This window comes from Dermacentor variabilis, chromosome 6 (genome assembly GCF_050947875.1).
Source record: "Dermacentor variabilis isolate Ectoservices chromosome 6, ASM5094787v1, whole genome shotgun sequence".
Lineage (NCBI taxonomy): Eukaryota > Metazoa > Arthropoda > Arachnida > Ixodida > Ixodidae > Dermacentor > Dermacentor variabilis.
In genome coordinates, this window is record NC_134573.1 from 169,084,499 (window position 1) to 169,109,814 (window position 25,316).

The following is a 25,316-nucleotide window of genomic DNA, read 5'->3' on the forward strand; positions in this document are numbered from 1 at the left end:
TTCGAAGTCCACTACGCTCACGAGCTGCCATGTACGAAGATTAGAGTTAATCGCCGATCTCTCGACCAGTCGCGGTATATTCGTGGCCATGGCATGGCACTGCTGAGATCAAAGTGGCGAACTCAATCCCAGCCACGGCGGCTGCATTTGTAGGGGGGCTGAATGCAAAAACGCTGGTGTACTTAGATTTAGGGCACATTAAAGGACCCCACGTGGTTTTAAAAACTAATCCCGAGTCTCTCAGTACGGCGTGCCTCATGCTCAGACCGTGTTTCTGGCACGCAAAACCCCTGAACTTTCTTTTAGTTTTTTCCCCGTTGTTCCTTCTTTGGCAGCTAGCACTTTGAGACGACATGTGACACTGCACGGCCTTCGGGAACAGTTGAACTGAACTAGCTGTGACGTTTCTACGTCGGAGTACAATAACTCAGTCCGTCGCATGCCATCGTCGTCCCCTTGCTGCTGTCGCTGTCGTCGTAGATACGGCTACAGAAACATGTGGAGAAATCGCTTTCTGGTAACGTATTTCAGAACCCTGAATGATGTTGCATAGCCAGCCACCTGCAAGATGTTTCACGTAACATTGATTCCCACAGTACGTGGAATCTACATAACGTATCTTATTTTTTTTTATTTTTTTTTTCTGTGTGTGGGCTGCAATGGTCTATTTTTTATGCTTTTCAGTCTTAGGTGATTTCATTGTTGTTGTTTTTATTTTTACTTCTTGCTAGACTGTACGTTTCTGCTTCAAAATTTACTAACGCTTCTTGAACATGCGTGTCTTATCTTTCACCTTCTAATTTGTGTCTGTAATACCAGGCCCATCGAGGCTGGGGACAAGCCATTTTCTTTTTTTTTTTTCGTCAACTGTACACATGACGTCATACTCAGTCTTTTTCACGCGCAGTCCTCTCGTTACGATGTTTTGATGCGGGAAATCATACGTCCTGATCAGCCGATCAGGACACAACCTTATATAAGAGGTTACATTCAAATCTCTAAACTTTTTCTTGTATTATTTTCCAGATTCCGTGTGCAACTTCAACATTTCGCGCACTTTGCACGCTTCCGGAGTGACAATTGCGTCGACTAGGCACGTTGCCGCAAAGGATGCAGCGTCGTCGTTATCGCGCGCGCTCGACGGGCACGCCTTCGCACTCTCGAGACTGGACATCCTGTGCTTCGTCTCCTCCCTTGAGTCGCCCGAAATGACCGAGGTACGAAGAGTGTGCCCGATCCGAACAGTCCCGCCAAAACGCGTACAATGCCACTGTGTGATAAATTTCTTGTTCCGGAACTGTTGCAAAGGTTCGCGTTAACCTCGGCTATACCCTTTTTATAAGTTTCTATGCATAAACTAAAGAAAATAAAGCTCGTTGAATCAACTCTTTGTCGTTTAGATAAAAGCAACTCACGATGTCTAAAACAAATATTTTCCTGTATTTCTGTTCAAAACATATATTTACATTGATTTTTTACGCCTCTGTGTTTTGTAGACTGTTTTACGAGCGAGAAACCATGCTTCCACATGTGACGAAGGAGTCAAGAGACACTCAAGCATCCTGTGTGCTGCTTCTGCGTCAACCTCCTCCATTTATTTATTTTTAAATAGAATTCAGTAAAGCAAAAATTTGACGAGTTGCTCGAAAGCACCACGTAACTTAAAAGGCAAGTTGTATAAGAACACGCTACTGAAATAACTGCATCAACTTGTTGACCAAAAGGGCGACTAGGAAGATAATTTGGTCGTATTCGTGAAGTACTTAGTTTCCAATTATTTTGGTGCGTATCGAATGGCGCTGGCGAGTGAAAATGACGCCGTGCGTTAATATTAGACAAGAAAATTTACCGCATGGAGCTCGTTATAGCCTATATTATTGCAGCATGGTCAACATGCGACACAAGTTGGGCACACCTATACGCCTGTCGGCGTCACGCTGAAAGGGAGGCGAACAGACAATGCTACGCGTGCTTGCCGCTCAGTAAATAGCCCTGTGACAGATAGCATCTCCGATTCAAGCTTCGAAATATATAGCAGTCAGATAAGACCCTGCTAAAATGGCCTAGAGAATTTTCCGGGAGTGCTGCATTTGAAACGCGCTGGACAGAACTGAGGACAGTGCGAGAGACAGCGACAAGCGTAATGCCAATGCATTGTATAACGAATGAGCACCTCGACAGGAGAGTGAATATTTCACGCGTGTCGCATGCAATCATGCAAATGATTTACGACTAACGCCATAGACAAGGATATCAACTTAGGTTTGCTATTTCCCATGTTTCAACTCAGTCTGCCTGCTACTGATGAAACGTCTATTTGTTTCATTTTTAAAGTCTCAGATTTTTCGTTGAGACAAGAACCAAAAACGGTTTACTTTCTCGAGTAAGTACGGTAACATTTCGCCACAACATAACTGTTATCTCAATCCTAATCTGCCTGAACAGATATTCTTTTTCACCATGTTCTTCAGCCCCAAGATAACTGCTACCGCAATACGAGATACCAGAGAATGAAAAAAGTTATTCTGCACCAGGAGAGTGAAGCGCCTATGATTGGCGTGTTATGTACCATGATGAAGTGTAAAACGGCGTCAACAATTTGAGGACGAATTTTCTGTCTTCTCTCTCGTCGCGTTATATTTCTGTCGTTTTCGTCCATAAAAATTTTGTATTGTTTCTTTCTTTATCACAAAACAACAGCTGCACAAAGCGGTGAGCTCGTCAGTACTCTACCGGTTCTTTCGATACGTCGTATTTCTGCCAGCGGTTCCCGAGCCACTGGAGAACAGCTTGGGGGCTTGCAGACTATTGGTCGTCACCCCGCTTGAAGGGGAACAGGTAAGCCAACTCAACGCCATGTGAGGGCCGCAGGCTATTAAATAGACTGGCGAGGACACACGAAAGTTAACATAAAAGAGTAATTTTAAACTCATAAAATATTTTCCACAACAACATTTCCGTTATTTTGGCAAAGAATGGCTCATTGCATTACTAGAAACAATGAAGGTCAAAGTTTTTTTTTTATGTTGCATTTCACTCCATAACCTTAGCGCCGATATGTCAGGATAATGTAACAAATGTCAAATTTTCTTCTCGTAGTTTGGCCATTTTGGCTCAATAAGTGTTCCCATAGCTTGCTAGGATAGGTTCGACTTTCTGTTCCTTTACTATGCAATGCGGCTCTTGGTTACCCACAAATAATCAACTAGGCCAAAGTTGACTGTCGAAACCCGTGACGTCACGGTCAGCCAGTGTAGAAACTTCAGGATGGCGTCGCAACTTGTATTTAGTTCTTGCGCCTTATCTTGCCCCTCGATCCTTCTCTCACTACAAAAGCGACCGTTTTTGCAATCGCAGGAGCGTAGTTTACTAGTACAGCACTGGACTATACGGGCTACCTAAACTGAAAAAAGTCACAAATGCAGCGGCATAATTGCACGAACCTCTAGGTTCAGGTCGGTTTCTGCGGTATCAACACCTGCTGTGCCTAAAAGAAATCGAGCAGAACTAATCTGCGATGACTATCCAAATATGCGAATAGCCGAAGCGCGTCATGTATGAGGCGTGTACTGAAGCCAGGCTCCTCTCCGCGCTTTCCTCTAGACACGCTACGCCATCTAGCGCCGCCGCCGCGAAGTCCTCGCATGCCCAGTGGAACACACCCAGTGTCCCAAGTTGTGGCACATACCTAGTGAACGGACCACATTTTAGACTGCGCTACCTTGGGCATCGGCCCACATTTTTGATAGGGCAGCTAAATCGCTAGATATCCAGAAATAAAACTGGTCTGACAATGCCAAGAAAGCTTTCCTCAAGACAAACTTGCAATTTTCGGGCACGTCGTTTGGTACATAGTTTTTCTCTCGTATTTCTTCCGGCATTCATAGCTGCAAAGAAGCTTACGAACAGTCTTCAAGTTTGTTGCTCGTATAACGGCGAAATCGCCGTGTAACTGTAATCGAGAGAACGTGTGGTCAGGAGATCATCACGAGGGCGTCCATCAACGTTACAGGCGGCGTTCGACGTGAAGCGGACTGAGCTTCTCTCAGAAAACTGCACCAAGCTCAGCACTTATTCCCGGTGGAACGACAAGATGGGATTTGATAACCCGGTGTCGCCGCTCGAGCTGTCGCCCGTCGTACGCAATTACTGGCGACGGAAACTGCTCGTCGGATACGTCGAGGTAAGCGCCAGGAAGGGTAAGTTTTTTCGAGTTTTAGAGTCAAGTAAATATTTGAAGAGTAATACAAGCGGTCGTCAGCGTGCAAAGAAAAGCGTTTGCAAATAAACGCCGTTGTTGGAACCATTGGAGGATGATCGCCGAAGTCAAGCGATAGCTTCCAGGTTTATCTGCTGGAATATGCGGCTGGGACACTTACTGCATATATGGATGGCCACTTTAGCGTGACTGGAGTATTCATACAAGTGATAAATCAATAAAAGTGTGCGCACAGTAGGCCTACGCCCTCCCCTGTCCCCTTCAACCAGTGCAAGAGAAGTAACTTGTATAGAAACGAGACTTCTCTGTGGGGATGATTCAGAAGGTGCTGTGCATGACACGCATGTGGCATTACAAAAAAGTGCGAAATACTTGCTAGAGTCGCAAGAATTTATCAGACTACCGTCCAATTTCAAATAACACTCCACAGAGAGGCATGAGGCGATGCTGTAAAACAATCAAAACGCGTGTGGGATTGGTACTGTGAATGAACAGGCTGGAGACACACCCTGCATACGTGAACGGTGGGCCGAACCTTGACAGAAACTACGCGCATGCCCTTTGCTCTTTTGCAGTACTCTCCCTTCTCAGTATCAAGACGGCCGACGCCGAATGGAACTCTCGTCTACGAAGGCGTGGACTTCTCGCTCATCTTCAACCTGGCCCGTGCTTTCAACATGAGGTGACAGTGGCTGCCAATCGCGTCACGTGGTATTGTCGCTTCACTTGTATGCCATGAACAACAGCTTTGTTTGTTTGTTTTTTTTTGGGGGGGGGGGGGGGTTACCTGCCAAAACCACTTTCTGATTATGAGGCATGCCGTAGTGGAGGACTCCGGAAATTTTGACCACCTGGGGTTCTTTAACGTTAAATCTAAGTGCACGGATGTTTTCGCATTTCGCCTCCATCGAAATACGGCCGCCGTGGCCGGGATTCGATCCCACGACCTCGTGCTCAGCAGCCCAACACCATAGCCACTGAGCAACCATGGCGGGTGTTAACAACAGTACCAGCCAAGCAAAGGTTCTAGCGCACTGACTCGCCAATATTCGGTAATGTATGTGATGCCACAGATGTGCTGTTATACGAAAAAAGGTCGTCCCTTGACCGACTAAAACTGTGCGCAGCTTCACAGTACACACACCATCGACGTCAGCACTTTCATCATTCCTTGTACCGTATTTTGTTTTGTATTAACAGGCTGTTACGAATATTTCGTAGCTCTAAATAACACAGATTAGTCGCAGGTTCATCACAAAAGTCATATTCATCTCTAGTCTTTCCAAAACGGATAAGGATGCGGAAGAGACCGACAAGATGCTACAGCTTTAGCTGTGACTGCACTGCGAAGCCACACTGGACTGCGGTTTTATTTTCTTCTAGACATGAACCATATGATCGATGCGACGGGACACATAGTGTGGAGTACAAATAAATACATCATGTAGGGCTTCATGGTGAAAATCTTGTGAATTGTGATTAAACGAGCAACCTTACGTCGAGCTGCAGGTGAAAAGACGGCGTCTGCCAAAAGATAGATAATAGTAATAAAGAAAATTGCAGCGCCGGCCAAAGGTACAATTTGGTAAAAGACACTTCGGCTGCCTCTATTAGCCTTGTTCACAATGCGAACAAGGCATAAACAGTGTAGTCTACACTGTGAACGTTGTCCAGAATGAAAAGAAAATTCCCGTGGGAAATCCTCAACACCTCTTAACAAGTTCTACTCTGGTTGGCACTGGGTCTTTTTATCATATAGTATTACCCACCCCAACCACCCACGGAACTATGTCAGGTCCTGGACTTCACAAGTTGAACTCTGCCTGCTTTTACTCAAAAAAAAAAGAAAAGACGTACCTATCTGACTGACTGACCTATCTATGTCAGAAGTTTTCACGTTTTGCAGCGCAGCACATTACGTAAGTTTCAGGGGCGAAAAAATTCGGCTAATCCCACGCCTATGCTGGAATCAGTGTTTACTTTGGTGGTTCGTGCAAATGTATCACTTTGCGGTTACGAACCTGTGAATGGCCGTGTTCTTCGCCAAGCTTAGCAGCGTAACACAGACGTTCTTGCTCCCGGCCTAGACTTCTTTCGAGCCTCGGTCTGTTCCTTGTTCTTGTTCCTTTGTGAAATGGCGCAACCCTCTCTGGGCAATCGGCCATGAATCGGGCGATGAAAATACCTATTATCTTGTTGTTGTTTCTTTAAGGGGGGGGGGGAGGGGGGAGAGGTACACTATGCACGCTTCGGTCGTTATTCTTGCCCATCAACCATGTGGCTCACACTCGCGGGGGGGGAGGGGGGCGAAGAAATTTGTGGAATATTCCAAATTACAATTGTCCCATCTCGCTCACTTCACGTCTTCCTCCACACTTGGCTGCATCTTTTGAGATTGTCGAAAAAGTCATCATCATCATCTTGCCGGCTTTTTCATCCCTCTGTAAGACTTCTTTAAATATTACGCTGGCGACTTTTTCACTTCTTGTTTCTTGTCCCGCTTATCTATCCTGGCGTATACTGAATATAACACTTTCCGTTTCCAAGGTTAGGCACGTAACCGGTGCCACGAACCCAGTTGCACATATCCAGCGACCCAAGTTGCCTATTGGGGCACATACCTAATGAACCAAGTTATTGTCTACTCGTCAACACAGCACCCGCAAAGTGTGAGCAAGAGGCGAAGAAACCTTCGCTTTAAAAATTCATTATTTCTGCGAGAATCGGGTGCGCTTTCCTGTAGAGACGGCAGGATTGGCGGTGAAGCCAAAAAAAAAGAAAACGAAAGAAACCTTTGAATTTAACGTCTCCTGGCGCCATCTGTCGCTAAAGTGTGCAGAACATTACGGTCTCCGATATTCGCGCGAGCCATTCTCGGAGGCCGTCAAAGAACGGTCTCTCTCAGCGCCCGAATTAAAATCTACGTGCGGTCGGCAAAGCTTCCGCTTCCTCGCCTGAAACCAGGAAACTGAATATACGCCTGCGACGAACGGGGAACAGCCGAGCAAGCTGTAGCGCGTGCGTCTGGCGACCGCACTCGGACGTAGCGGAGCGCAGTTTGGTAGCTGGTTAGATTACGTTAGTTAGCGCGCCTGAGTAGTTTCGTGATTAAGCGATTCTGTATAGCCAGCGCTACTTTCTCCTGAATGGCACTCGAACATTCCTCTTTCCTTATTGTACATAACATCAAGTTCAAAAAAAAAAGAATGGCGTCAAGTTTGCGTCATGTGTTGATCTGCAAACGACGACGCCTACTCTAGGAAGTTATCATTAAACCGGGTTCGTGCGACGAGAATCAATGTTGTTTTTCACCCGCTATACACCGGTGTCCTTGAAGGGAGCGATCTATGGAATGTTCTCATCACCAAAGCGACTGTCACCGCGAGGCAGCTCAGCTCTCTCACACCGTCCACGCCTCCTCGCCATTCCTGTACACCGCGGTAGCTTAGAGGCGATTGCGTTGCGCTGCTGTGCACGAGGTCGCGGGTTCGATCCCGGCCACGGCGGCCGCATTCTGATGTGGGGTGGAGTGCAAGAATACTCGTGTACCGTGCATTGGGCGCACTCTTAAAAGTAACCCCGGGTGGTAAAAATCAAACCGGAGTCCCCACCCACCCACCCCCTACGGCGTGCATCATAATGAGATGGTGGTTTTGGCATGTAAAATGCTGGAATTTAAATTCATTTACCGTGTCTGACACGTGCTGCACTTGATGGTTACAGCCTGGTCCCCGTACGAGACCCGGAAGCCACCTGGGGCGCGAAGAGGCACGGACGCTGGACCGGTATAGCAGGAATGGTGTCCAGAAGAGTGCGTACTCTCTTTGGAAAAAAAATAATGCTTCAAATAATAAGGCCTCATTCGTGCCGCCTAGGTTAAAAAATGCGCTGTGGCGTGGGTTGTTTAATGGGACGCATTAAATGTAACGAACACTGAACCAATTTAGGTAGGTAAAGCATTCTTTCATTACCGTATCCTCAATCATTTGGCGGAAAAGATTTTTTTTTAAGTAGAAAAATGGTAAGGTAGCCACGTTAGGGCGGAACTGTATCTCGGAGCAAAAGCCTCTGTCAGGCTGTATAGCCTTTTGCTTTTGCTTCGATTTCTGCTGATGTACAGAAACAAATCAAATAAATTAACTTCAAAATCTGAAATACACTACGCTGGCAAAAATATATTAAGAAAACAAAGAAAGAAGCTCAACACGGACTTGGCACACAAGCACACAAATAGTGTCACTATTTTAGAAGAGAAGTGAAGAAAGTTTTGTTGATGTTGCTGTTGTTGCTGTTGCTGTTGTGGTTGTTGTTGCTGTCGCTTCATAATCTTAGCGTGAGCCTAGTTGTCTCAGCGCCGTAATTTCAGTATCACGTCCCTGATGTCAACGTATTTATTCGTATTCGAGCAGTTCGGCACAGGAAAAGTTCTGTCGTTTTTCCATGCCGAGTCTATCGCTCCTTGAGAACGTAGTGTCGGCCTTAATTGAAAGTAACTATAGGCTCGAGTAGAATCTGCCGAAATCTGCAGGACGTCATGGCGGGCTGGAACTTCAAGGCGGCGTCGCCGCCGCCCCCTACCTCGACCCCCCATGGGTGCCCTTCTTGCGTCTTTTCCAGCTCACAAAGCCCCCTCTCCCGACAATTAACATCGGCCGCCTTGTAGTTGCAAATGTGTCATGTATTTTTATTCATTTATTTTAGATGCAGAAACATTGTAAGGTAGGCTACGCTAGAGCCGGTTACCCAAGAATCTCAAATTTCAATATCAATTTATTTATTCTTGCACTTCATAAATCAGAAATGCATGGACAAAAAGCTAATCGGCGGCTTGGTGGGATCTCTATACCTTTACAGACAGTCATAGGTATATAGCGTGACCAGTGGGAGCTATCAGTACTATAGCATTATACAAAGCATGATAACTTCGATACTAACAAATATGTAAAAATTGTCACTTGTCGAATGAAAAAAATGTGAACAGGTAAAGAACATGCGTAGCTATGTACAAAAGAGAGGAAAAGCACCACAGTTTATAATTACTTAAGCAACGCTATAAACGTAATTTACTCACGCAGTTTATCGTAATAGTTTTGTTTTTCAGTGTCACTTGTGGGTCGAGGCAAGTGGCATATTCACCGTTTTCTTGCAGTTCTTGGTTTCCTTTTTAGATTTGTAGTAGAACAGCCCTGACCTTACTGAGGGGAAGTCCCTCTGACACAATGCGCCTTTTTGGCAGCGTTGAAAGGGCGCTTTCAAGACAATGTCATTTCCCGACATATATCTTCTCTCTCCCGGCCTCCGTGAAAAGCAGACAAACTGAACGGAACGACGCATGACATAATCGCATCGCCAAAGCCGCGAATAAAAAGAAAATGGCCTATAATAAAACCGACGTTACCTTGCCGGTGTTTCTTTCTGCCCGATAATTCTTTCTTTTTTAATCGTCTGACAATGATTCCGAGTTTCCTTCTGACAAGGTCGACTTCTGAGGCGCTTTCCTTATACGCACTTCAGCTTGCATAAGCGGCGCTGTTACGAGCGTAACTATAACCGGTCGAGCGCCAGTTGGGTGATATGATAAGGTTAGCCCACAAGCGATAGCCATTTCTAACCATATTTGCAAGACATGTGCTGTAGGGGGGGGGGGGGGGGGGGGAGTAGCATCTCGCACAAGCGCAATGAGCGGAATGGGTAGTCGGGCTAGCTGGCACACGTTGAGCTTGCTGCAATCAGATGGACAGACGACGGTGAAGAAGCAGGAGTAGCAAAACAAGTCTGGCGCTGGTCTTGCGTTTTTCGTCCTATTTTTCCCGTGATACGTCCAACTTACCACGCCAATACGAAGAAAAATGCAATGGAGTATCTACGAAGGAATCTCATGGCTGGATGCGGCACTACTAAATGTTTAAATGTAAGCCATAAATGTATAACGCGGCTTCCTGGTGTACTTGGAGTGGACTGAAACGGAGCGGCTGAAGCAAACGTCTGTTCACCGGGTGCTTTCTTCAGGGGGCCCTGAAGCACTTCTCTAACTAATCATAGAACGAACTAACTATTACAGGATGCCGCCTCACGAATCTCCTGGCACAACACTCTTACGAACCCTTCAAATACAACCGGAGTCAAAGGTAGTTATCGCACCGATACACAAGAGGATGGCAAGGGGGCAAGGCCCCACCCATAGGCGGAAAGTTTTAATTAACCCGGGGGGGGGGGGGGGGGTCATTTTTCCGAAAACCATATATATATATATATATATATATATATATATATATATATATATATATATATATATATATATATAGTAACAGTTGCACTTGAGGAAGAAACTTTCTGTGACCTCGAACAATTGTTCACTGAATTGACAGCCTTATATGAGTATATACAAGACCTCATAGAAGGAAACAGTTCATTTCACAGCCGGAGTCTTCTCGCAGCACCGCGAATCTGGCGTCTCTTGGTGGTGTAATCTTCCTTCGCGAAATTGTTTTATACTTCGCTATCACTAATACTGCTTCGCCTTTCTGGAGAAACTGCACCATCTTTCTTTGTATTTTCTTTTTTTTTTCTTTTTTAGTCCGAATATAAGCGCTTCTGCACGTGAGTGCTGTTGTTTCTGATTTCGAGTGAATCCGGCGAGGCCTCATTTCGGTGACTGAGTGAATTACAGGGGGTGTCCCAATCACCGTGCACCAAGACTTAAGGAAAGAGCAATTGTGTTACTCGAAGAAAACCTTGTGCGTACTGTTTCCTGCACAGTGGAGTAACCGCCAGTAACATTTTCGTTACTGAGATTTAATTAGGCAATTATAGTTACCTAACTGGAGAAACATTATCGTAATTATCAAAGTGTCAGTGAGACATTTGTAGGCACCCCCAAATGACATCTAACTGCGGTGTTTTCAGCAACGTACTAATTGCGTGCGATTTTTTCCGACCGCTAAAGAAACCCCACGATAAATGAAAAATACCACGTAACTGCACTCCCTCCCGCATCATAAAGAAGAGCCCTCAAATAAGCTGATGGAAAGCAACTGTTTTGCCTGTCGCGAACCCGAGGAGACAGCGCATCACCTTGATAATGGTACGGAAGCATCACGAACAGCAGTTCTCGCGGTTGGCAGCTATTCCTTCCTCTCATTTCTACGTCACACTTATTATCCGTCTCTCAAGGCCTGCTGATAAAATCGATAACAAAAGTCCCTTGATAGCGCGGTCGCAGCTCCGCTCTGGCTTAACGGCGAAAAGCGATGTAACGGGCACAGCATGTTGCAAAAGTGCCGGCTGCGCTCGCACCGCATCGAAGGAGTGCGCACGCCGCAATATTTCGCGAAAGAAACTTGCTTCGGACAAAAGTCAAATTAAAGCGACGGTTTGGTTTTTCATTAGAGAGTATACGTGCTGCAAAAGCAGGTTCGTGGCAAAAAAAAAAAAGCGACATAAACAGACGGGGAAGCGACTCACGTGTAAAGAAAAGGCAAAACCGATGCGTTCAAGAAAGTCAATGTACCACTTCTAAATGAGCCGAATGGGTAATCGGGACATCTGCATATAAAAAGAAAAAAAAAAGAAGTCCACGCAGAATCTCCTCTGAGATTTTTCTGAATGATGCGTAACCATATCGTAGTATTGACGTAGTGTTTCGTGGTAGTGTGCTGGCGGTGTGTTTCGTATAACTGCGAGAACGACCGCAGAAGAACCGTGAAACGGAGAAGCGCGGTTGCATAACCGAACTGTTAAGTGTGACCTGCACCATAGTCGACGTAGAAGAGGCGAGTAGAAGCAGTTTTCGTTGGTGGATAGCCTGCAGAGGATGTGGACGTGGGATGAAAAGACCAGCGAGATCTAGCAAATGAAGTAAATGTATGCAGCATTTATTAGCTACACTGAACCATTACGAACCGCGATCAACCGTGCTCCCGCGGCGGCTACGTCTGGCGCGGCGGCGTGGCCCGTGTCTTCAAAGCGATCTGCAAAGGCAGCAGAGTGTGGCATCTGCTGAGAGCTCCGTGAGCGCTGTGTTCTCGCCGCTTCGTTGGCGTTGAAGCGAGAGGCAGCACGCAGGTCAGTTCGCTCGCTGCTGTGGACGCTATATTTAAAGCGATCGTCTTATGGGATGGACGGAGGGACGGTTTTTCCGTTGGGTAAAGATATAAATGCTCATGCATTTAAACCCATCAGATTTCAGCGTGCCCTTATTATATATTAGTTCGTGAGTGCCGTTGAACACCAGCTGCTGCCTAGCGGACGTGTTCGAATCGGTCTCCTTCTGCAGCTACGCAGTACTGGGTCCGCTTTATGACATCATCTGTGGTTTTCTTGGTGACCGACGCTCGAAATCTACGGTAGAGAGAGAGAGAGAGAGAGAGAGAGAGAGAGAGAGAGAGCGTATGATAAATGAAAGGTTAACCAGGACTGAGCCCGGTTGGATACCCTGCACTGGGGAAAGGGAAAAGGGGACGGAAAGATTAAAAGAAGAAGAGTAAGTCCAGTGGGGATATCGTTCGGTCACTCGGTCCGGATCACAGACGCTGACTCAATCCGGTAGCTTTAAAATAACGCAGCAGCGCTTTTGTGGCCATTTGTAGCTGCGATATGCGAGACCATGGTCCTAAGATCTTGTTCAAGGTGAACGGTTTTCTACCTAACGGGTTGAGAGCTGTGCAGAGGTCATGTCTTTCTTTTTCAAAAGATGGACAGTAGCACAGTAGATGTTCCATAGTTCCATCGACACCACAGGAATTGCAGTCGGCGCTATCGGCCATTCCAATCAAAAACATATATGCATTGGTGAATGCGACGCCCAAGCGTAGGCGGCACAGAATTGTTTGCTCATTACGCGGGAGCCCTGGTAACAGCCGAAGTTGCATAGATGGATCGAGGGAATGCAATCGATGTTGGGTGAATTCAGGTGTGCGCCACTTCTCCAATGTCATTCATATACGCTGCGCTAGCTTGCATAAGTGTTGGGCTGCGTCAGTCCGCGATAAAGATAAAGAAACAAGGGTTGCTCCTTCGTGTGCTTTCCTAGCAGCTTCGTTAGTGAGGTCGTTGCCGGAGATACCGCAATGGGGCCAGGCAGCCACTGAAACACGACGTGGTGTCCTTTCGTGACCATGTGATGGTGCATTTCTCGTATCCTTGCCTGGAGCTCATCTGACGTCCGTCTCTATCATGTAAACAAGATCGTTCACATAACCCCAACGAACGAAATCGAGTGGGGAGAGGTCAGGTGACCTATAGCCGACCAATTTACAGGCCCATGCCTTCCTATCTATTACGCATGAAAAGTCTCATCCAGCCAATTTCGTGCTCGGCTGCTGCTGTGTGCTGGAGCCCCCGATACCACAAAAGTGGAAGATATGATAGCGGAACTTCGCTGAAAAACTCATCCACCAATCCTTCAAGGATTTCGTCCACGTAACACTGTCCATTCAGTGTGTGATCCAAGAAGACAGGACCGAATATAGCACCAGCGTAAATTTTGAATCAAACATTGAACGACCACTGGTGCTGGTACCGACAGCGCTTTACTCAGTGTGGATTGGAGTCACTACAATAGCTTGTATTAGGCAAATTTACCTGGCCATTACTGCAAAAATTGGCTTCATCTGTGCACATGATGTTGCTCAAAAAGTCAGGTGACTCATCGGCTTTTGTGACGACCCAATTCGAGAAATCTAGACGATTCTGCAGGTCCCTATCTTCCAAGCATTGTTGCTGTTTAAGGTGGTACGTGCGACAGGCGGAGTGATTTAGAATCCTCCAGATCGATGAATTAGAAATTGTAACATCGGTGGCCACGTCCCGCACGCTAGCATGCGAGTTTGAGGCCATAAATGCTGGAACAGCCACGCGTAGGCTAGGACTCAAAGATGGAGTCCTCCGCCGCTGTTTCTTGATGCTGCCGGTTTGTCTCAGGTTTTCATAATTTTTGATGAGAGTCGATGCGTTTGGTCTACCACCACACTTTCATGACTGCAGCTATATATATATATATATATATATATATATATATATATATATATATATATATATATATATATACTTATTTATTTATTTATTTATTTATTCGTTGCCTTCCTCTTGTTGCCGTTTGCAGCTCCCAAGGTAAGGCTCATGCTTTCCTTCTGCTCATTAAAGAAAGGCCTGGCGACTGGGACGAAGCAAAACGCAACTTTACACATTTGTACTGACATTGCCAACTCGCTTTTGTGGTGATAGGATGTGTGGCAAAAAAAAAAAATCCAACCATGCAATTTACCTACGCTAAGACAACAGCTATCACAGCTTGTTTCCAACTAACACCAAACGCGACGTATTACTTCGGCCGGGGCGCGGCTGATAAGGCACTAGCTCGATGCCGCTGTTTTTATTCGTTTGTTTTCTTTCGTTCTGACTAACTCAGAGGAAGCCTGTTTGAGTGCGCTGTTTTATGATGCGGGCGGGAGCGCCGTCACGTGGTATTTCTCATATTTCTCTGGGTTTATTTATCAATCGGAAAAAATTAGTGCGCAATAAGTACGTCGCTGAAAATATCGCAATTAAGTGTCCCCTGGCTGTGCCTACAAATGCCTCATTGACACTTTGATAATTATAGGCTAATACGTCTCGAGTTAGATAATAAATTACAATTACCTACTTAAGCCTCAGTAATTAAATATATTACTGCCAGCTGCTCCGCTCTACCGAAAACAATATGCAGTAGGTTGTCTTCGAGTAAAGCAATTGCTCTTTTTTTTTTAATTTGGGTGCATGATAGTTGATTGGGATGCCCTGCATATATTTATGACCTCTGCGCGCAAGTTACTATGTTTTCATCTCTAATAAGTGTTGTAAATTATTAGAAGAGTCCTTTTTTTTGTGAGTCGTTAGCATTGCTTACTGGAAAGGGAAGCAATACTGAGACACATATCATTCAACTGCATTTCACACGCCGTTGATAAAAGGCTCTGCCGAAGGGGTCACTGAAGTCTGCAGGTTTCGTTCAGGGTCAAGAAACCACGCAAGGCGATTTGAAGCTAGGTGAACATACAGCAACATATTCATTCTCTAGGCACAGGCTATCCATACCTTTAGAAATAATTTTTAATTGGCTAGCTCCATCTCTTTCAAACATTTGATAAACTTTGTCCTGCTATATTTAAATATATCGTGTATGTGCACGGTGTTTACAGTGGAAATTTAAAACAATGGTGAAGTGAGAAAATACGGATGAGGTACCCACCGCTGGTGCGTCTAATGCCCTTATCCTCCTGTTGTGTGGATTTGCAGAAATAAAGCGCAAGTATGAATTTAAAGCCGTGCACGTCCGCGCCAACAATAATGCAGTAAGCTAGTAGCCACAATGAAATTTTAAGTGAGAATGTCGAGGCAAGCGAAAATAAACTTCAAATGGGTGACAAAACTCTGGTAATGACATTTTAGGTGTGCGGGGGGGGGGGAGCTCTGCCCCCTCTGGAGGGGGCTTAGGCCCTGGAGCACCCCCCCCCCCTCCGTAGTCAGCGCCCATGGCCCCAACCAAAAACTTCCGGTTCAGGTGTACGTGGCGCTCTCTCGAATCGACATAGGCGCTCAGGCGCTGGGAGCTCTGCTAGTTACAGATACCAATCAGAGCACGCGGTTACAGAGCGTCTCGCCGGCGAGAGGGCTCGTCGCGCCACCCCGTGGTGGCCGCGGCATCTAAGCTACTCAGCGCACCGCGGAGATCTCGGAGGCCACGTGGAGACCAGAAGAGCAAGGCTACGCTGACTTCAATATTGGTCCTTTTGAGATTGCGGACGTGCGTATCTTTTATTTATCTAACTAAAAATTTGCGATTGTAGTATTGCTGAGGATGTTCTCGCGAACACAAAATCCGCCAATTTCCGGTTGGTTGGCTGCTTGGCCGGTAGCGACGTAGCTGCTCACGACATTGCGAAGGAGACAGCAAGCGATTTTTATTTGTTTTGGACACGATACTGCAAATTCCCTGCCGCGTAATGTGCAATATTATTTGACTCACATGTTCACAGGAGTCTCGTCTGGAGATCGGCATTGGTTTATTGTGTTCAAAAAGTGTTCCAGTGCCCCTTTAACGCTGAGGGTACTAAACAATGATGATCCGTAAATTAGAGGTAGCATGGATTGGTAGGCACTTGGCGAACGAAGTAAGGCTCAGCGGGGAGCCAACGTTTCGACAAGCGGACCTGTCTTGGTCAGGGTTTCGTCAGAGCTGATGAAGTCCTGACGAAGACACTTTTTTTAGTCGAAATGTCGGTGGGACCCGCAGAAATGTCGAACAAAATATTTACTTTTTGTTAATACCAGGCCTCGCTCGGGACTCTGTTTCAAATAATAAACGTTTCTTTCTCTCTCTATTTCGTAGGTGCATGCAGAGTGGCACTTGCTTTGTTTGCCCAGTGTGGATCAATCCAATACACCACGAGTTTTCTAATGACCCCTTTGTGACGCTTAAGTATGCGCAAAGATGTTACGGCCCTTCGAGTATATGCATAAAACATATTCGCGAAGTGAATTAACTTCAAGAGATAGGCTACTCACAGCACATAGTTGACGATGGTACCGACGAATCAACCTAAATGGAAGGGCAGACGGCCGAAAGCATGTTCCTGCTGCGGAGTAAAAATGGCGTAATATATTGTAGGGACCAGCCTCGACTCAAAAGAACTTAATTTGTGCAACATTATAGGCTCATCAGTAAGAAGAAGAAAGCGCAGGAACTATGATAATTGCTTCATGGGATTATACAAGATCTCGCGAACAATTTCGCGGCTTTAAAAACGCAAACAGATGTGTAAGTAAACGTCCGGCTAAAGGTAATTCGTGCACACTTGCATAATCCTATATCTAGTCCAACTTCCTTCGCTTCCCGTCTCACCCACAGCGAAGCGGCGGTGTCGTGGTACAGCGCATGCGTATGTATGTGTGTCGCGCATACGTGTGTCGCCCACGCATGCACGAGAAATCGGATTTTACCGCATACTCATAATGGCAAAGCCTTTAGCGCAATTAAAAAAAGACAGGGACGTGACAGAGACACGTGACAGAAACAGTAACGAGCACGCCGCACGTGCGGGGCGCGCCCGTTGCTTTGATCACTCGCAGGAAGTGGACCTGGCGGTGAGCGCCTCCTTCCAGACTCCCTATCGCGAGCAAGTGCTGGACTACGCGCACTACTACTACATCCAAGTGGTCAAGTTCATCGTGCGGGCGCCGGCCGAGAAGCCTCGAGCCCTAGTCATCGTCCGACCTTTCGCCGTCGAGGTGCGGCTCACACACGGGACCACGCACCCGTTGCCTCGTGTATACGCTCGATCGTTTATCCGTACCCCTTGACTATAGTATTTTTCATCGCACGCTATACCGCGTTTCCCAGCTACGTTAGCCAAACGGTTCAACAACAACAAAAGAATGTATCGAAAAAGAAAAACACGGTGCAAGACGCAACTTGTATCACTTAACGAGTTCGCTCTTCAGGGGCCTGAGGACCCCACACCGTATAGGTCCTAAAACCATATCTTGCACCGTACGTATGCGTGCGTGCGTGCGTGCGTGCGTGCGTGCGTGCGTGCGTGCGTGCGTGCGTGCGTGCGTGTGTGTGTGTGTGTGTGTGTGTGTTAGATAATCTGGGACACCCATATACCAGGACATTTTGTAGAATTAACGCAACTTTCAAAAATCTCCTGTGCATGCTATATAGCACAAATCTGTTCCAAGAGGCAGACATTACATGCACAAGAATTGAAAATGCATAAGAGAGGTGAAAATGGATGCATTTTTTTCTGTACTTTTTTTTATTAGATAACAATAATGACGTGTTGCGCAGTGACTCATGTCAGGCGCCATTCAGTGTGCGTGTGTTGTTCTTTCTGCCGGCAAGTTGTTATCATTTTTGTCATCTCGACGCCGTCCATACCAACGTTACTAGGCTAGTAACGTTGGTCCTTACGTCATTTTGAGCCTGTCGGTCTTTCTCTGTATGCTCGTTTTATTTTCTTCGTTTTTCAGTTTTCGCCTTTCCCCACAGTAATGTGCAAGGACTCAACTAAGCCGCCGGGACGACCAAGAAAGTTGAAAGGAAATCATTTTATAAGGGAAAAAGCAGAGCTGTGGTTCTCCATGTTCTGTCATCTCAATCTCACCCGCTTGAGTGGGAGACGGGGGAAGGAAGTAGTTAAAGCAATAAAATATGAAACAACATGTCACGTCTTCTAGCTAACGGAAACATTGAACACGCCGGGCAACGTGCCTTCAAAACGGTATACGAACACATCCATCTTGGCATCATTTATTTACCAGTGCTGAAAGGTACACGGAGCAGCGGGCACAAATGGGCCATTATTAAAAAAAAAAAAAGAACTTAGCGAAAGTGTTCGCAGCTTGTCGGATGACGAAACGTAAGATGTTCCAGAAGCGGTCACTCCTTTGTCACTGGCCAGGTAGCATCACCTGAGTGAAACTTCTTTCTTTTTTTTTTAACTCTTGGGTGAACGGCCCCCGTGCCGGCATTCGTGCCACAAATGTCTCCAGCACCCGGCCGTTCGCCAGAGGTCACGCGTCGGTGACTCGCCCTTGGTGCGCAGGTGTGGCTCGGCGTGCTGGTCGCCTACCTGGTGTCCTTGGCGCTGCTCCTGGCGGTGATGCGCTTCGAACGTCGCCACGATCGGACGGGGAAACTGCGCTTCTTGCCGACCCAGGACGTCGCCCTGTCGCTCTACCTGGGCGTCATTTGGCAAGGCACGCGCTCCCGATGGCAGATCCCACGCGTCCCTCGCCATTAGTGGCCGCGTTCTCCGTCGATTGTGGCCACCGCGAAACGCGACTTCACGTGCTGTTACGGCACCTATGCATTGCGAGCCACCAACGGAGCAGTGTTTCCAATGTGAGAGCAAAGCACCGTCTGAGCCGTCACGTAAATACGTGCGCGTGTTGGATGGGGAGGGGGGGGGGGGGGGATAATTCTGCGAACGTTTCCCTGTCCTGTGTTTTCAGAAGAATAGCGTATACTACGGCGCTTCAGTTGAGTAGCATAAACACAGGCAGCCGTATACGTGCATTAGCTCTGGATATATAGCTATTCAAAACGCTGACTGTAATTCAAACAGATACATTCAGGCAAATCTGAAATTGGCAACGACAAAAAGGCTTCCTTTCTTCGAATACATTACGTTTGCAGGAAAAAATAAGCAAAACAACCCTTCCGATCGGTTTGCTTTCTTCGAAGAGCTCTTTGAGACTTCACACCCTGAAAGACAATCGCTTACCGAGCAGTTGGTAAAGCTTCACGACGAAGATACAGTCAGCCGATGCAGACGAATGCGTCATAAATAAATAAATAAATAAATAAAATGGTAAGCGACCCTAACCTTTGACTGTTTTCCATTAATTAGCCGGTTAAATATCAAACCACCTTCATCTGTGGGACGTCATTAGTGACGTCATTTCTTTCTCTTTCTGCTTCCGAGTTTCCAAGAATTTCCCCAAAGTTGTGCTCACGTGGCGGGTCTCTAAAGTCTACGATCCTGTGCTTTGGTGGGCGGAAATCAGCGATTTCTGATTAATTATAATTATTCCAGACACTTCAGTAACTCAACTTGTAACTAAACTTATCGTATCTATAAAGAAACCCATGAGCTTAGCACTGTACTATTTTCTTCTATTTCTTTCTGATTTAATCATTTTGAATTTCCTCCCCAGTCGTCTCAGGAGCTGAGGCGTAAGCGATGCGCAAGAAACAAGAGTGTCACTCGATGCTCGTGTCACTAATGCATATTCAGAGTTACATTCTTGCAATTCTTTAGTAATATCACGCTAGAGTCGACCGCACAGCGTGTCGGCGTCCTCGTATAGCGGCGAGGGGCAGGCGGCAGTATGCGCGGGCTCGCTATAGATGACATCCAGTTCGAATATATATTCCGCTGCGCCGTTCACTTCGGGAGCGCGTCGTCGCCGCTGCAAGGTCGCTGACACACCGCGAGTTCAACGCTTGCGCGACATTACCTTTATATTTTTCGAGGGAGTAGCTGTATGTGAGCGCATCTGAAACTATAACTTACAGTAGATGTGCGCAAGGCGGCCGCGCACGTGAAATGTCGTCCCACAACAAAACATCGCACATCGGTGCTGTTTCAACACCGGGGACCGAATGACGAGGGGAATTGGCAAAGCATACCATTCTTGTCGGGTGGTATAATGGCGGTTGCCATGGCAGACGGGCAGACGACGAACTTGTGAGAAGGAAACTGGGAAACTGTTTCCTCGGCGATATTGTGTCCCGCAAAACGAGCTCGGCAGTACAACAGTGGCGAAGCTGGCGGCGCAGGCAGTGATCGTCGACTCCCCTGATTCCGGCTGCGCAAGCCTGTCGGCTATTTATTCATGCGCGATTGTAAGTTCCAGACGCTGCCGACGATGGCCGAGTCGACTCGAGACTGTCGCGTAGCAATCGTGGCGCATGCCGACACTGGCTACACGCGGGGCCCGCCTTTTTATAGCAACAGCGCTCATCACGTAAGACGCGTGAAATAATCGGGTGCACCTATAGCGCGGCCTCGTATACTGACGAGTGAGAGCAGTGATGACTAAGCGAAAGTGATATCACCGGTAAAATGTAAAACAACACGTACATAGTTCTTGGCGAATGAAGCCCTATACTCGGAGAGCACGGCCGCCGGTGCTTCTTGCGCCAAAAACCGCGTGGACGCGTTGTGTGTACGGAACGGATGTATCGTGACACACCGATGAAAGCAGGAGCCTCTGTGACGCATTGTGGCTGCAGTTGGTCCCGCAGCGATCACCGATGGCGAAAAATAAAATGAATTAGTCGGCCCGGTCATATATATATATATATATATATATATATATATATATATATATATATATATATATATATATATATTGTCTCTCTTACAACGGCTAATTTCCATGGTTCTATTTGGACCCAAGATGTTAAACTTATGTTTAGAAGTTCGCGGAGTGCTTGAAGCCTGCTTCACTTCCGCCGCGGGTCGGCCCGGTATTGCGCTATCTGCGGTGTCGGCCCACCCACGCGCAGTATACCATCCGTTACTAGATTACTTCCGTACACCGACGTAAGCCGGCCAGGGTAACCCTCCTCCGCCCCACTGGCAACACATGCGGGGGATGTGTATCGGGGGCCAGAGGCAAACAACTTCGCTGTTAGAAAAAAAAAAAAAGCGGCGGCAGTGATTCGCTCGATTATATCGCGCTTCAATCGCTGAGCGATTACATTCGTTCAGCGATTGTAGCATTATAAACAATCGTTTGCACTATCACCGTATACGTGGTAACGTAAACGAAAGCAGTACGAGGTTTGCCGTCCAGTACCCTGTGTAGCGTTCCGTGAGAGAGGTAGGAACGTTTATATAAATATATAAAAATATATATAAATAAAGGACAACCACTGTGCCTCCAAGGGAAGCCGTTCTCCTGCTAGATCTAGGCGCCGCGCGGTGAGGTTCACGTGTTTCCACTGCTTCTATCTGCTGCCCATTCAGCTTTGGAGCCGTTGACAGACACGCGTACAGCTTCGTGCTGCTTTTGATTACATATATGCGCACGTGCAATTTTTTTTCTCGTACATTATATGCTTGTCATTTCTTCGAGGTTTCAGTTGATAGTCACCGCTCGCCTCGTGCCTCTTCCTTGAGTCCATTTTTTTTAATGAATGTCATTAAATGTGCATGGCAGTTGAGAGAGAAAAAAAGTTTACTTGAAGAGGCAGTCTAATTGTGTCACCACCGTGAAGGCACGGCACTCGCATGTCGGTGGACGTTCCCTAAATGTGAACGATGTACGTGCCGCTCAGAGGCGCGAGTTACCTGTGACTGGAGCCCGCGGATTGATCCACCCCTCACAAAAGCATAAATTGCGAATTCGATAGGTTTTGCGCAGAAAGTTTGCTGAAGGCTATAGAAACTCAGCAGGGAATCTATAGAATGGTAACAATGTTTTTCTTTTTTTTTTCCTAAGGCGCCGCTTTCAACTTGTGCTGAAGTGACTAGTGCAAGAGTGGACATAGGACACAAAAATGCAACAAGTATGTGACCCGTGTCCACTCTTGCGCTAGTCCCTTCCGCATGGAATACCAACTAGCCCGGTCTCACACCCTGCTTCAGCTTACGAACTAGAAAGTCGCATCGAAGGTTGGCACTGTGGGTGACACCGGACACCACTTTTTTCAGATTTTTGGAAGACCTAGCGTTTAGACGAAGCTCATGAAAAAGAAGTACAAACAAATTCCAGTGTGGTATAGAGGTTACAAATTGGGATAAGGTGCCTCAGAAAGCCTTTCTGAGGCACCTTATCCCGGTTTGTAACCGTTATAACACAGTGTGCTGTTCCTTCTGTCAGCCCCTTTCTTGACTTTGAAATTCCAGTGTGCGCGTAGTTCTAAACTCTGAACTGTTCTGCACGAAACGGCCCAAGTCTGTACCTTATCGAAGCCACTCCTTTAGTTTATCCAAACAATGCGTAGCAAAACATAGGCCACCTCAGGAAAATTATCATGAAGTAAAATGTAAACAAAAGTATCGGAACGTGCTTATGTACAGATCTCAGAAAGTTTAGGGTCCGTGATCACGCAAAACGTTCTTACGCTATATCTGTTGGTATACGAGCAGATGGCAAGTGTTGTTATAACAAAGTCACAATTATGTTATAGCAAAGGTGGCCGACCAATCCATGGGACGAAGACTTCTAACGAACGAAAAGCTCCGCGAATTTGACCACAGATCAAGCGCTATATACTCGCGGTTCGATCCCTTTTGGATCACTGTCAAATGAGGTGGTGTGTGGTGCGACGCCTCTCTAGAGCGGCGGGCGTTCTGTTCGCTGGCTTAGGCAATCGGCGTCCACTGCAAGTGGTACACCGCCGAAAGTGTTCGACCGAGAAATACTGCTTCTTGTTTCCGCGCTCCATTATTGTGATTAGCGTTCTTAGCCTACTTCTCCCAACATTGCGGATTGTATCGTGTTTCTAGCCTCTTCTCTCCTGTGCTGTTTCTAACAAAAAGAAAGACTTGGAAAAACTTCGGTACTGGTGGTCGCTGTCAAACCTGAGTCCTCGCGTGCCCAGCAGCCCGATGCTGTACTCGCTCGGCAGCGAAAGGGGCTGGCCAAACAGGGATCAATTCTAAGCGTTAACACGCGCGGTGCACCACTGGTGCAATCTCGGGGGCTACGCAAAAGCAGCGTGTTCAGAGGGAAGCGCGAGAGAGGATCCCGGCTGCAGTACGCGGCTCATACGTGACGCGTTACACGTATACAGGATACATGGATCTATCCGGAAATCGGGAGACTATATAGGAATAGTGCATAAGTTTGTGGCTTGCTGTGCTGCCTGTGTCAGGTCGTAGGCGCATCTAGGTAGTTTTTGCGGTGTGGTGGGGAATGGTTACACGTGTTACACGTGCACGCACCACTAAGATGCTAATCATATTAACGACGACAAACATGCCCGGATGACGGGTTCTGCCCTAATCGCTTCGAATGTTCGTCTGCCCAAACGTGCCGACGCTGCAGGCTGCGACTGGCGCTTCTCGGGCAGCCCGACGCGGCGCCTGGTGGCAGCCGGCTGGTGGCTGCTGTGCACAGTCATCTCGTGCGCCTACTGCAGCCTGCTCATCTCGTTCATGAGCCACCCGGGCATGGAGCAGGCTCTGGACACCCTGCCCAGACTGCGCCGGGAGCTGCTCGCGGGCCGCATATTCGTCGGCACCACGCGCCACACAGAGATGGAGCTCGCCTTCACTGTGAGTGCCGCTGGCCGGCACGGCGCATGCGCATTCTAGCGCGACAGCGTTGCGACGTCTGGTTCAGCAGCTGCAAGGAGGACGAGATCGGAAGCACGCAAAAAAAAAAAAAGAAAGTGAGAGTGTCCGACCTCTGAAACTATACTACGTCACGTCTAATGAGAAGTAATGCGCAGATGGACACGTACAAGAGGAAGAGAGATATTGAGAACACCCCCCCTTTTTTTTATTTTTTACCTAAAGTGGAAACACAAGCTGCGAGAAAGCAAAGGCGTGTCGAGCCGTCGCTGTAATCGCATTATGGCTTGCTAGCTGTCTCGCTCAAATTATGCGGACAGAAGCGCAGAAACCACTGGATGTTCCCTAGCTATTATATACATTGTTTGACGTCTCAAGCTTAAACCTGATGGACGGCACATAGAGATGTACAGCTTTGGTCTTGTCATTGTCTCATAGGCGTACAAATTTTTCCATTCCGGGAGTACATGTAAAAATGTCCATCAGTCATCTTCGTTTACAGGATACATGGTTCTATCTGGAAATCGGAAGACTTTATAGGTATAGTATAGTGCATACGTTTGTGGTTTGCGGTGCTGTATGTGTCAGGTCGTTGGCGCATTTAGGTCGCGTTTGCGGTGTGGTGAGGAATGGTAAAACAAGCATAGTTAGAAAAGGTTAAGTGCCTATGAGAAGTTTTTTATGAAAAACAAAAACGAGCAGGAGGAGTAGATTAAAGGGACACTAAAGTGAAAAATGATTTCTTCTGAGTCAGTAAATTACTTTTCTACAACACCAAAAACACCACTCTTACAACGATAAGACGTTTGGTAAGCCAGAAAAAGCGCAAGAACGAAATACGGGTGGCAACGCCTACTTAAGTTCCTGCACCTGGTGGCTGTGACGTCTTGGATTTTGATGGCATTTTCTAGGGCCTACTAAATATATATAGCGGTACCGATGAACTATATTGTGTTCTAAAGGAACCAAATATTAAACATGGCAAATTTCGGGAACCTTTACTCAGCCAACGCGGCCCAAATGGGAAAACATACTTTGGAATCCCTGACGACACGCTGACGTACCGGCGCTGGGGTTTCGGCGTGAAATTCAAATACTGATACTCGGATCATCATTTTCTCATCTAATAATCAAACTATTTTTTTTATATGATTGCCTGCAGGGTTCTCAAACAATCCTTCATTAGTCTAAACTGATTTATTGTTTAGCTTTAGTGTCCCTTTAAGAAACAGTAGTAGTAGCAGTAGTAGTATACAGTAGTAGTGCTATCGCCTCTCTGAAAAAGTATCAAGTGTACGGAGCAC

The 25,316-nt window shown here is 46.8% G+C and overlaps 1 protein-coding gene across 1 annotated transcript; it reads left to right on the forward strand.

Annotated features, from left to right (window-relative positions):
* Positions 1-457: 457 nt before the first annotated feature.
* LOC142586359 (glutamate receptor ionotropic, delta-1-like) lies at positions 458-24,033 on the forward strand. The gene is made up of 8 exons (XM_075697609.1): positions 458-1,217; positions 2,701-2,838; positions 4,013-4,183; positions 4,795-4,901; positions 7,943-8,030; positions 17,327-17,485; positions 18,805-18,958; positions 23,765-24,033. The coding sequence occupies exons 1-8, from the start codon at positions 1,209-1,211 to the stop codon at positions 24,031-24,033; spliced, it is 1,095 nt and encodes a 364-aa protein (XP_075553724.1). The 5' UTR covers positions 458-1,208.
* Positions 24,034-25,316: the final 1,283 nt, after the last annotated feature.

Bases quoted from the DNA above. Each gene is read 5' to 3' on its own strand.
- LOC142586359 (XM_075697609.1), top strand. The intron at 2,839-4,012 runs GTAAGCCAACTC...TCAACGTTACAG, and splicing joins CCCCGCTTGAAGGGGAACAG to GCGGCGTTCGACGTGAAGCG. The intron at 17,486-18,804 runs GTGCGGCTCACA...CTTGGTGCGCAG, and splicing joins TCCGACCTTTCGCCGTCGAG to GTGTGGCTCGGCGTGCTGGT.